At 52.1% G+C, this 12,191-nt stretch overlaps 1 protein-coding gene across 1 annotated transcript; it reads left to right on the forward strand.

Annotated features, from left to right (window-relative positions):
- The first annotated feature begins 1,427 nt into the window (after positions 1-1,427).
- Positions 1,428-9,425, forward strand: LOC138811177 (26S proteasome regulatory subunit 6B). Its single transcript, XM_069998846.1, has 11 exons — positions 1,428-1,536; positions 2,563-2,661; positions 2,770-2,956; positions 4,912-5,058; positions 5,153-5,262; positions 5,359-5,452; positions 6,529-6,696; positions 6,782-6,858; positions 7,014-7,182; positions 7,840-7,895; positions 9,208-9,425. The coding sequence occupies exons 1-11, from the start codon at positions 1,501-1,503 to the stop codon at positions 9,319-9,321; spliced, it is 1,257 nt and encodes a 418-aa protein (XP_069854947.1). The 5' UTR covers positions 1,428-1,500; the 3' UTR covers positions 9,322-9,425.
- Positions 9,426-12,191: the final 2,766 nt, after the last annotated feature.

A 12,191-nucleotide genomic window follows, 5' to 3' on the forward strand; every position in this document is an offset into this window, starting at 1 on the left:
ATCCTCAGATCTCAGCCTCCTTAGTAGCTAGGATTACAGGTCTGAGCCACTGGCACCCTGCTCATTAGGTGCATTTCTTTAGCCCTGTGGAAATGCTTCATACCCCTCTATGTATTTATGCATCAATGCAAGTTTATTTAACTAAAATTGACTGGGAATGCGGCTTAGTGGTAGAGTGCTTGCCTCGCATGCGTGAAGCCTTGGGTTTGATTCCTCAGTAACACACAAACAGAAAAAAAACACAAGTAGCGCTGTGGCTTAAGTGGTAGAATGCTAGCCTTGAGCACAGATAGGCTCAGGGACAGAGCCCAGGCTCTGAGTTCAAGCCCCAGGACAGGCAAAAAACAAACAAACAAAAAAAATGTAGTTGGTGTGAGTGAAGGTGGTAGTGGTAGTGTAAGGAGAACAGATCTTAGGTCTCGACCCAGCTCTGTCATTTCTCTCTTGTGACTGTGGTAAGCAGCTTCATGGGTGATGCCTTGTTTCCTTCTCCATAAAAAAGAATAGAACACAGTGTTAGGATTTGGGGCTAGGCTTGTACCCCAGTCCTGGAGGGCTAGCCTGAGCTGACTTCTCTCCTTCCCCCTCCCCTTCCTTCCTCCACCTGTGTAGATGCTGTGCTGGTGTCCTGCAGGGCCCATTTTCTCCAGCACACAGTCTACCTGTTTCACATCTCCTGGAACTGGCCCCTTGGCGTCTCACTCCAGGGGTACACCCTATGGAGTAACACATGAGCAGAACTTCTAAAATAACTCTGTGGAACCAAGATGGCCACATGAAATCTCCTTTCTGTGGAACGTGGGTGACACCGAAACCCCTCTTCTGAGGAACCTGGGTGACACTGAAACCTCCCTTCCGAGGAACCTGGAAAAACCCCGAACCTCCCACCTTCCCTGGAACCTGAAAACAACCTGAACCCCCACACCTATGGAACCTGGAAACAATCCAAATCCCAACACCTGCGGATCCTGGAGATAACTGGAACCTCTCAGGCCTCCTGTGGAACCTGGAAATACCCTGACACCCCCACATTTTCTGGGGAGCCTGGAAACAACCTGAACCCCACACCTGTGGAAGCTGGGGTACCCTGAACGCCCTCTATGGAACCCAGAGGATCCTTGAACCCCCGCTTGGTGCAAGCTGAGGAGGCCTCACGCCCCCTTCTGTGGAACCCGGCAACTCAAGGCGTCCTCACTTGGCACGAGCGCCGCCTACTGGGAAAGAACGGGCCTCCTCATGGAGACTGCTCAAGATGGCGTCTTGGCGCACGATGGCGCACGCGCGAGCCCTCCCGCTGCCCATGGAGATCACTGCGCACGCGCGAGCTGCTCCCGTATTGCCGAACCCACCACCACCACCCGGTCTTTCCCGCCCTTTATCCTAGCCTCCTGAAGTAGACTACGTTTCCCATGATCCTCTTGGGACTACGGACTTCCGGTGACGTCAACGGAAGCAGTGGTTTGGATAGGGCCCAGCCACCCAGAGGCCGGCTCAGTCACTATGGAGGAGATTGGCATCTTGGTGGAGAAGGCTCAGGTACGGTGGGCATTTGGCTGTGATCTCGATCAAGTTGCCGAGTGAAGCCAGACCCGGAGGCGGGGGTACGGGGGAGGGGGGCTGCTGAGTGATTGGGAGGGTCCTAGCTTGGGTCTGGATGGCCTCAGGCCGCAGTGCTGCCCCGAGGCCTGTCCGTGTAGCCGAGGGTCGACCAGGCTTTGCCAGAGGAGCTGGGGGGCGGGAGGGAGACAGGGTTACGTCCGAGGGACTTCCGAGGTCAGGCCGCGATGGCTTAGGGACATCGTCACCCCGTCAGGGTTTGGGGTAGGACCAGGTGGGTGGCCCAGGGATGTGGGGTAACGAGAGTGGGGAGACGACTGGGGCTTGTGGCGTAGCGGAGGTGGAGAGAGGGAGTTGTGATTCTATCCATGGCTTGGCTGGTGCGTCCCCTAATGTCAGTGGCGGTCTGTTGGGAGTCTGGGTAATGAATGCTAGGGTGCCTGGAAGAGGCACAGAACACGGGGGAATTGTGCTCTGTCCAGGGGGGGGGGGGCTAGGGAGATGAGTCGATGTAACATTTAGATGCTAGTTGGTGACGTGGAGATCCTGTTAGGAATGACATACCTCCAGCAACCTGTTTGCAAGACACCTTTACATACAAAAGGGCTTGTTGGGGGCTGGGAAGGTGGCTCAGTGGTAGAGCGCTTGCCTTGCATGCATGAGGCCCTGGGTTCGATTCCTCAACACCACATAAGCAGACGGGGGAATAAAAAAAAGCCAGAAGTGGTGCTATGGCTCAAATGGTAGAGTGCTAGCCTTGAGCTGGAGAGCTGAGGGACAGCACCCAGGCCCAGAGTTCAGGCCCCACTCCCGGACCCTCCCCCTCCCCCCAATAAAAGGGCTTGCTGAAGAGACTGGGTGAAAGCTTATCTTGAGTCTAGAGCAGTTTCCAGGTCTTTATTTAGAAGGATCAAACGATCTTGGGCACCTGTTTGAGGTGAAGTGGGAAGGGGGCTCATGGGAGTAAATATCTTTTTCCAACCTTGGTTTGCTTCCTGAGTTTAGGATGAGATCCCAGCACTGTCTGTGTCCCGGCCCCAGACTGGCTTGTCCTTCCTGGGACCCGAACCTGAGGACTTGGAGGACCTGTATAGCCGCTACAAGGTATCGTCAACCCCAGCCTGTACAGGTCCCAGCTTCTCATGCTCTTCCTATTCTCCAGCTAGAGGCCCAGAGTCATCTTTCTCCTCCCCCTCTTCTCTGTGCTCACAGAAGCTACAGCAGGAGCTGGAGTTCCTGGAGGTGCAGGAGGAGTACATCAAGGATGAGCAAAAGAACCTGAAGAAGGAATTCCTCCATGCCCAGGAGGAGGTGAAGCGGATCCAGAGCATCCCACTGGTCATTGGGCAGTTTCTGGAAGCTGTGGATCAGAACACAGCCATCGTAGGCTCTACCACAGGCAAGTGACAGTGTGGGCCAGAGCACCATAGTCATTCATTACCCATCCAGTTCCTGGTTGCCTGGACCTGGGGACTGCCCGGTGCTAAAGAACAGCTAATAAGGCAGGAAGAGTGTTGGTGGCTCATACCTGACATCCTGGCTACCCCCAAAGGCTTGAGATCTGAGGATCATGGTTCAAAGGCAACTCAGGAAAATCCATGAGACTCTGATCTCCAATGAACTACCAATGGAGCTGTGGCTTAAGTGGTAGAGCAATAGCCTTGAGCAAAATAGCTCAGGGACAGCACCTGCGTCCCAGGACTGACACCAAAAAGAATTTTTTTTTCCTTTATCTGTGTGTGTGTGTGTGTGTGTGTGTGTGTGTGTGTGTGTGTGTGTGTGTGTGTGTGTGTGTGTGTGTGTGTGTGTGTGTGTGTGTGTGTGTGTGTGTTGTTCTTTTTTTTTTTTTGGGTCCGGTCGTAGGGCCTGAACTCTGGGCCTGGGCGCTGTCCCTCAGCTCTTCAGCTCAAGGCTAGTGCTCTACCACTTGAGCCACAGCGCCACTTCCGACTTTTTTTCTTATGTGGTGCTGAGGAATTGAACCCAGGGCCCCGAGCATGCAAGGCAAGTGCTCTACCACTGAGCCACCTTCCCTGCCCCCCCCTTTTTTTTTTTACAGTCATGGGGCCTGAACTCTGGGCCCGGGTGCTATCCCTCAGCTCCTCAAGTGTTCTACCACTTGAGCCACAGTGCCACTTCTGGCTTTTTCCACTTATGTGGTGCTGCGGAATTGAACCCATGGCCTCATGCATGTGAGGCAAGCAGTCTACCACTGAGCCACCTTCCCAGCCCTTTACCTATGTTCTTTTTTTTGAGGGGGGTCCAGTGGGCCTGAACTCTGGGTCTGGGTGCTGTCCCTCAGCTCTTCAGCTCAAGGCTAGCGCTCTACCACTTGAGCCACAGCGCCACTTCTGGCTTTTTTGTTTTTGCTTATGTGGTGCTGAGGAATCAAACCCAGGGCCTCGAGCATACAAGGCAAGCACTCTACCACTGAGCCACCTTCCCAGCCCTTATCTATGTTCTTATGTGACACTTTGGAATTGGACTGCTGACCTATTGGGGAGAGTGGTAAGGGAGATTGGCTCCCAGGTGGAGCCCATGTCCTTAGGCTGTTTTGTTTTGTTTTTGGCAGTTATGGGGCTTGAACTCAGGCCTGGTACTGTCCCCTAAGCTCTTTTCACTCAAGGCTAGCGCTCTACTCTTTGAGCCACAGCTCCACTTCCGGTTAATTGGCGATAAGGATCTCATACTTTCCTGACCAGGCTGGCTTTGAACTGCAGTCCTCAGATCTCAGCCTCCTGAGTAGCTAGGATGACAGGTGTGAGCCATCGATGTCTGGCAAGGCCCATGTCTTTGAGGAGGACAGTGAGGAAGCTCCCCAAGATGGCTACAGCCTGGAGGGAGCAGATAGTGGGGGCAGTGGAAGAATTACTGGGAGATGTCTAAGAGACAGCTGCAAGTGAGGGGCTGACTGGTCAGGAGGGAGGTTGCTGGGGATCGCTAACACAGTTGTAGGAGAGATGGAGGCCTCTCTGAGGTCACAGACCTGGATAACAGTGCCCAATCAGGGCGGGAGGCTAGGTGGGGATCTGTAGGGACTGTGGTGGTCTAGGGAGAGGCACAGGATCTGGGGACCAGTGGGTATCCTGGAGATGGCTCCCGGAAAGATCACCAAGGTAGCGCAGGGACACAGTGAGTGAAAGTGGACGCCAGGAGGAGGTGAGCTGGCCATGTAAAGCCGGCATTCGAGACACACTCAGGGCTGTAAACACACAAGGAAGTCGTTATGGCGGGAGTGTGGGGATCGGCCAGGGGGGTTCCCCCAGGTCTGCATGACGGGACAACTTTCAGGTTGAGGGGAGAAAGGAGGGGGCAGTTTCTCATCCTCTCCTCCCTTCCTGTGCCCTCCCCAAGGTTCCAACTACTACGTCCGCATCCTCAGCACCATTGACCGGGAGCTGCTCAAGCCCAACGCCTCGGTGGCACTGCACAAGCACAGCAACGCGCTGGTGGACGTGCTGCCTCCCGAGGCCGACAGCAGCATCATGATGCTCACCTCGGGTAAGGGAGAGGGGAGGGCCTGAGGCCCCAAGGAGGGGGAGGTGGGAGGAGGGGGCAGGCTGGGATCCCAAGCTCCTTCCCCCCCTCCCCCCAGACCAGAAGCCAGACGTGATGTACGCCGACATCGGGGGTATGGACATCCAGAAGCAGGAGGTGCGCGAGGCCGTGGAGCTCCCGCTCACGCACTTTGAGCTGTACAAGCAGGTGAGGAGGCCCAGGGGGCGGGGCCCAAAGGGTGGGGCCCCTTGGATCTGGGGTGAGTGACAGGGCTCCATGACTCCTCCTCCCCTCTGGTTTTAGATTGGCATCGATCCTCCCCGGGGTGTCCTCATGTATGGTCCTCCGGGTTGTGGGAAAACCATGCTAGCAAAAGCCGTGGCACATCACACCACAGGTGAGCCTTCATCCCTGCCCGGTGCTCCAGCTGTCTGACCTCACCCTGTCACCTCATTTCTTGCTCATTCATCCTCCCAGGGTCACAGTAGCACAAAACATAGGTTCGGTGTCAGGTGCTCCAAGGCTCCTGTGGCTTCAGTCTTGAATCCTAGCTCCTCAGGAGGCCGAGATCCAGGATCGCAATTCAAAGCCAGCCTGGGGAGAAAAGTCCATGAGACTCTTATCTCCAAGTCATCACCAAAAAGCCAGAAGTAGAGCTGTGGTTCAACTGGTAGAGCACCAGCCTTGAGCAAAAGAGTTCAGGGACAGAGCCTAGGCCCTGAGTTCAAGCCCCAGAACCAACACCAAAATAAATAAAATCAAGTCAAATTTTAAAACAAATCCAAGCCAGGCACTGGTGGCTCATGTCTGTAATCCTAGCTATTCAGGAGGCTGAGATCTGAGGATTGTGGTTCAAAGCCAGCCTGGGCAGGAAAGTCCGTGACACTCTTACGTCCAATAAACCACTAGAAAACCAGAAGTGGCGCTGTGGCTCAAGCGGTAGACTTGGATTCCGTGACCATCTCCAAGATGGTAAAGTGAGATTCTCTTGGGCTGGGAAGGTGGCTCAGTGGTGGAGCACTTGCCTTGCATGCTTGAGGCCCTGGGTTCGATTCCTCAGCACCACATAAGCAAAAAGAAAAAAGCCAGAAGTGGCTCTGTGACTCAAGTGGTAGAGCGCTAGCCTTGAGCTGAAGAGCTGAGGGACAGCGCCCAGGCCCAGAGTTCAGGCCCCACGACTGGACAACTAAAATTAAAAAAAAAAAAAAAAAAAAGTGAGATTCTCAAATCCCACCCTCCTAAGGAGCTTGGATTCCAGGTGTGAGCCACAGGCATCGGCTAATATCTTGATTTTTAAATATCAGACCAAAATAATAACAATAATGATTTGTGGGCAGGGCTTATGATTTGGCCTATCCTATCTCTGGGGGGGCCCAAGCGAATGGCTGAGAAGGACCTGATTATCAGGAAATCGATGTCTTGATGCTGCCCCAGAGGATGCTCATCTCCATCTAACTTTTGTCCTCCCCCCAGCTGCATTTATCCGGGTCGTGGGCTCAGAGTTTGTGCAGAAGTACCTGGGCGAGGGGCCCCGCATGGTGCGGGATGTGTTCCGCCTGGCCAAGGAGAATGCACCCGCCATCATCTTCATAGATGAGATCGATGCCATCGCCACCAAGAGATTCGATGCTCAGACAGGGGGTGAGTGACTGCGGGCCTGGTTGTCGGGCAGGCTTGCCATGCCGGATGGGGGTATCCTCGACTGACCACTGTGCTGCACATCCAGCTGACAGGGAGGTACAGAGAATCCTGCTCGAGCTGCTAAACCAAATGGATGGATTTGACCAGAACGTCAACGTGAAGGTTTGGGGTTCACATGGATTCAGGGAGGTGTGGTGTGGGGGGTCAGGGAGATGGAACCTGGTGGTTGGGCAGGGGCGGGGCCAGGGGCGGGATCAGGTTCATGACCGGAAAGGCTGTGCAGGGAAGCAGGCAAGTCAAGCGTCTTCCTATGCCAGGTGATCATGGCTACAAACAGAGCAGACACCCTGGATCCAGCCCTGCTGCGCCCTGGTCGTCTGGACCGGAAAATTGAATTTCCACTCCCTGACCGCCGCCAAAAGAGGTTGATTTTCTCCACCATCACCAGCAAGATGAACCTTTCTGAGGAGGTCGACCTGGAAGATTGTATCCTGTTCTGGAAATGAGGGGAAATGAGCATCACTTCCTCCCATTTGTTTAGGGTTTTTGGTGTGTGCATGTGCTAGATCTGGGCTTGAACTCAGGGCCTGGGCACTGTCCCTGAGCCTCTTTGCCCTCAAGGCCAGCTCTCTACCACTTGAGCCACAGCTCCACTTCCAGCTTTTTCTGAGTAGTTTATTGGAGATAAGATTTTTACGGACTTTCCTGCCCCACTGGTTTCAAACTGTAATCCTAAAACCTCAGCCTCCTGTGTAGTTAGGATGGCAGGCATGAACCACGGACACCTGCTCTGGCCTTCTTTTTGCTCAAGGCTAATGCTCTGCCACTTTGAGCCACAGCTCTACTTCCAGTTTTCTGGTGGTTCATTGGAATTAAGAGTTTCAGGCTTTCCTGTCTCGGTTGGCTTTGAACCGTGCCCCTCAGATCTGTCTCCTGAGTAGTTAGGATGACAGGTGTGAACTACCAGCACCTGGCCCCATTTGTTAACCACCAGACTGTGCCAGGAGTCAGGGGAGGGGGGGTGATACTGAGACTGAGGGAGAATGGGAGGGGTGTGTGCGCAAGATGGCAACAGGGCGAGTTTCAGCTCTGGGCATTCTCCCTGCCCTGTAGGGATTGGCTTCCTTAACTTACCTACTGCAGATGTGGCCCGGCCAGACAAGATTTCAGGAGCTGATATCAACTCCATCTGCCAGGAGGTGAGCCATGCTTCCTATCTGACCCACAAAGGGGATGTGTAAAGATCCTTCCCCTTCCCAGAGACTACTCTCTGCAGCCCCATCATCACCTCATTGTCTCTGTGGAGTCTCAGTCACCCCCACCCCTTTATCACTGGGTCGGGGGGGGGGGGGAATGCCAGGTAAAAGAGTGCTTGGAGTAGGGTATGGGTGTGTGCAATGCATGTGCTCCCCAGTACAGGGCTTGAACTCACGGCCTGAGTGCTGTCCTTGAGCTTTTTGGCTCAAGGTTGGCACTCTACCACTTTGAGCCACAGGGCCACTTCTGGTTTTCTGGTGGTTCATTGCAGATAAGAGTCTCACAGAGCCAGGAATCGGTGGCTCATGCCTGTAATCCTACTACTCAGGAGGCTGAGATCTGAGGATCATGATGGTTCAAAGCCGGGCAGGAAAGTCTGTGAGACTTTTATCTCCAATAAACTACTCAGAAAACTGGAAGTGATGCTGTGGCTCAAGTGGTAGAGTACTCGCCTTGAGCTGAAGAGCTCAGGGATAGTGAGTTCAAGCCCCAACACACACACACACACACACACACACACACACACACACCACACACACACACACACACACACACACACACACACACACCACAGACTTTGATTCCCTAGGCTGGCTTTGAACACAATCCTCAGATCTCCTAAGTAGCTGGGATTATAGGTGAGTTCAAGCCCCAACACACACACACACACACACACACCACAGACTTTGACACACACACACACACACACACACACACACACACACACACACACACACACACACACACACACACCACAGACTTTGATTCCCTAGGCTGGCTTTGAACACAATCCTCAGATCTCCTAAGTAGCTGGGATTATAGGTGAGTTCAAGCCCCAACACACACACACACACACACACACACACACACACACACACACACACACACCACACACACACACACACACACACACACACACACACACACACACACACACACACCACAGACTTTGATTCCCTAGGCTGGCTTTGAACACAATCCTCAGATCTCCTAAGTAGCTGGGATTATAGGTGAGTTCAAGCCCCAACACACACACACACACACACACACCACAGACTTTGACACACACACACACACACACACACACACACACACACACACACACACACACACACACACACACACACACCACAGACTTTGATTCCCTAGGCTGGCTTTGAACACAATCCTCAGATCTCCTAAGTAGCTGGGATTATAGGTGTGAGCCACCGGTACCTGAGCTCAGAAGAGGTTTTAATTCCTGTCTCTCAACAGAGTGGAATGCTCGCTGTCCGTGAGAATCGCTACATTGTCCTGGCCAAAGACTTCGAAAAAGCATATAAGACAGTGATCAAGAAGGACGAGCAGGAGCACGAGTTTTACAAGTGATTCCCCACACCCCAGGCAGGGCCTCTCACCCACTCTGGCCCCAAACCTCCTCTGCTTTTCTCTTCATCCACCACTGGTTTATTCAATAAATGGACAAGATTGAATCTGTTTAATTTCTTTGAAGTTAAACTCAAATTGGAGAACTTGGATCTTGATCTGATGGCAAGGAATGACTTGGGGAATTTAGAAGGTGGGAGGTTGCCATTATGTTGTTGTTGTTTTTTTTTGTTTTGTTTTGTTTTGGTCCGGTCGTGGGGCCTGAACTCTGGGCCTGGGCGCTGTCCCTCAGCTCTTCAGCTCAAGGTGAGCGCTCTACCACTTGAACCACAGCGCCACTTGAGGTTGCCATTATGATCACATTAAATATAAATGGCCACAACACTAATGAAAGGACATCTTGTCGGACCCAACTGTGCTCAACCCACAGGAAATGCTCTCAGGTTAAAAGCATAGGGGAAAAATATACTATCTTAACACTAGTTTAGAGGGTAGACTTGCAGGGTGCTGGTGGCTCACGCCTGTAATGCTAGCTACTCAGAAGGCTGAAATCTGAGGATTGCAGTTCAAAGCCAGCCTGGGTACGAAAGTCCATGAGATTCTTATCTCCAATAAAAACCACCAGAAAACTGGAAGTGGTGCTGTGGCTCAAGTGGTAGAGCACTAGCCTTTAACTGAAGAGCTGAGGGACAGGGCTCAGGCCCAGAGTTCAATACCCACGACTGAAAAAAAGTAGGTAGACCTTATTTTTAGAAACAATTTGAGGGGCTGGGAAGGTGGCTCAGTGGTAGAGCGCTTGCCTTGCATGCCTGAGGCCCTGGGTTCAATTCCCCAGCACCACATATGCAAAAAGAAAAAAGCCAGAAGTGGCGCTGTAGCTCAAGTGGTAGAGCGCTAGCCTTGAGCTGAAGAGCTGAGGGACAGCGCCCAGGCCCAGAGTTCAGGCCCCACGACTGGACCCAAAAAAAAAAAAAAAAATAGAAACAATTTGATATTGGAGCAAGCAGTGACAAGAGTTAAAAAAAAAAAAAAAAAAAAAGTCAAGCCATGGGGCTGAGAAGGTGGCTCAATGGTAAAGTGCTTGCATGAGGCCGTGGGTTCAATTCCTCAGCACCACATAAACAGAAAAGGTTGGAAATGGTGCTGTGGCTTAAGTGGTAGAGGAATAGCCTTGAGCTGAAGAGCTGAGGAAAAGCCAGGAGCTGGTGGCTCAGGCCTGTAATCCTAGCTACTCAGGAGGCTGAGATCTGAGGATCAGTCACAATTTGACACCAGCCTGAGCAAGAAAGCCCATGATAATTTTTTTTTTTTTAAACTAGGGCTGAGAACCGAACCCAGGGCCTTGGGCGCGCCAGGCGGGCGCCCTTCTGCTGGGCTAAACCCCCAGCCCCCCATGATAATTTTTATCTCCAGTGAACCAAAAATTCACAAGTAGAGCCTGGCTATCATTTCAGTATTATGAAGTGAGGCTTTGGGTTGGTTCCATGATCAGATAAAAAAAAAAGTATCACTCGTCAGGTGCTGCTGGCTCACACTGTAATCCTAGCTACTCAGAAGGCTGAGATCTGAGGATCTCAGTTCAAAGCCAGCCCAGGCAGGAAAGCCTGTGAGACTCTTACCTCCAATTAACCACCAGAAAACTAGAAGTGGCACTGTGGTGCAAGGGGTAGTACACTAACCTTGAGCTGAAGAACTCAGGGACAGAGTTCAGGCCCAGAGTTCAAGCCCCACGACTGACACACACACAAAAGTATCATTCAACTGGGAGAGAGCTAAGCTAGTGAAGGGGAGACATTATCCAAAAAGAAGTATACTCATGACTGGGAATGTGGCTTAGTGGTAGAGTCCCAACTGCAGCCCCGTAACCAATGAGAGAGAGAGAGAGAGAGAGATCTTATTCTCTCAGGGTTTAGCGGTGAGGAATAAGAATACCTGTCTGGATAGGTTCCCTGTGATGAAATGGGTAGCTTTATGAAACAATAGACGAGAAGACAAACACAGCTGCACAGCCCACCTCTTGATGTGCCAACTTAAGATGCTGCCGGCAAAGCCAACACTGGATATGCCCTCTGCCTGACCTTGGACATCCAGAAACTGTGAGCCAAATTAAACTACTTATCTTTAACAAATTATCCAGCCTCCAGTATTTCCTCATAGTAACAGAAAACAGACACATTCTCTAGTTAAAAAACCCAGAGGCCTGGGAATGTGGCTTAGTGGTAGAGTGCTTGCCTAGCATGTATGAAGCCCTAGGTTCCATTCCTCAGTTCCACATAAACAGAAAAAGCAAGAAGTGGTGCTATGGCTTAAGTGGTAGAGTGTTAGTCTTGAGCAAAAGAAGCTCAGGGACAGTGCTCAGGCCCTGAGTGCAAGCACCATAGCAAATAAATAAATTAAATAAATAAATATAGGGAACAGTCCCAACTGCAGATACAAGGTGTCAAAAGAAGAGAACAAGGGGCTGGGAAGGTAGCTCAGTGGTAGAGTGCTTGCCTTGCATGCCTGAGACCCTGGGTTCGATTCCTCAGCACCACATAAACAAAAAGAAAAAAGCCGGAAGTGGTGTTGTGGCTCAAGTGGTAGAGCGCTAGCCTTGAGCTGAAGAGCTGAGGGACAGCACCCAGGCCCAGAGTTCAGGCCCCACGACCGGACCCCCCCAAAAAAAAAGAGAGAACAAATGAGGCTGAGAATGTGGCTTAGTGGTAGAGCACTTGCCTTGCATGCATGAAGCCCTGGGTTCAATTCCTCAGCACCACATGAACAGAAAAATCCAGAGTTAGAGCTGTGTCTCAGCAGTAGAGTGCTAGCCTTGAGTAAAAGCAGCTCAGGGACAGTGAGTACCCAGGCCCTGAGTTCAAGCCCAAAGAACTGGC

This window comes from Dipodomys merriami, unplaced genomic scaffold (assembly GCF_024711535.1).
Source record: "Dipodomys merriami isolate MVZ:Mamm:240054 unplaced genomic scaffold, mDipMer1.0.p SCAF_52, whole genome shotgun sequence".
NCBI lineage: Eukaryota > Metazoa > Chordata > Mammalia > Rodentia > Heteromyidae > Dipodomys > Dipodomys merriami.

Bases quoted from the DNA above. Each gene is read 5' to 3' on its own strand.
- LOC138811177 (XM_069998846.1), top strand. From the start codon at position 1,501: ATGGAGGAGATTGGCATCTTGGTGGAGAAGGCTCAG. The intron at 2,957-4,911 runs GCAAGTGACAGT...GCCCTCCCCAAG, and splicing joins CATCGTAGGCTCTACCACAG to GTTCCAACTACTACGTCCGC. The intron at 6,697-6,781 runs GTGAGTGACTGC...CTGCACATCCAG, and splicing joins ATTCGATGCTCAGACAGGGG to CTGACAGGGAGGTACAGAGA.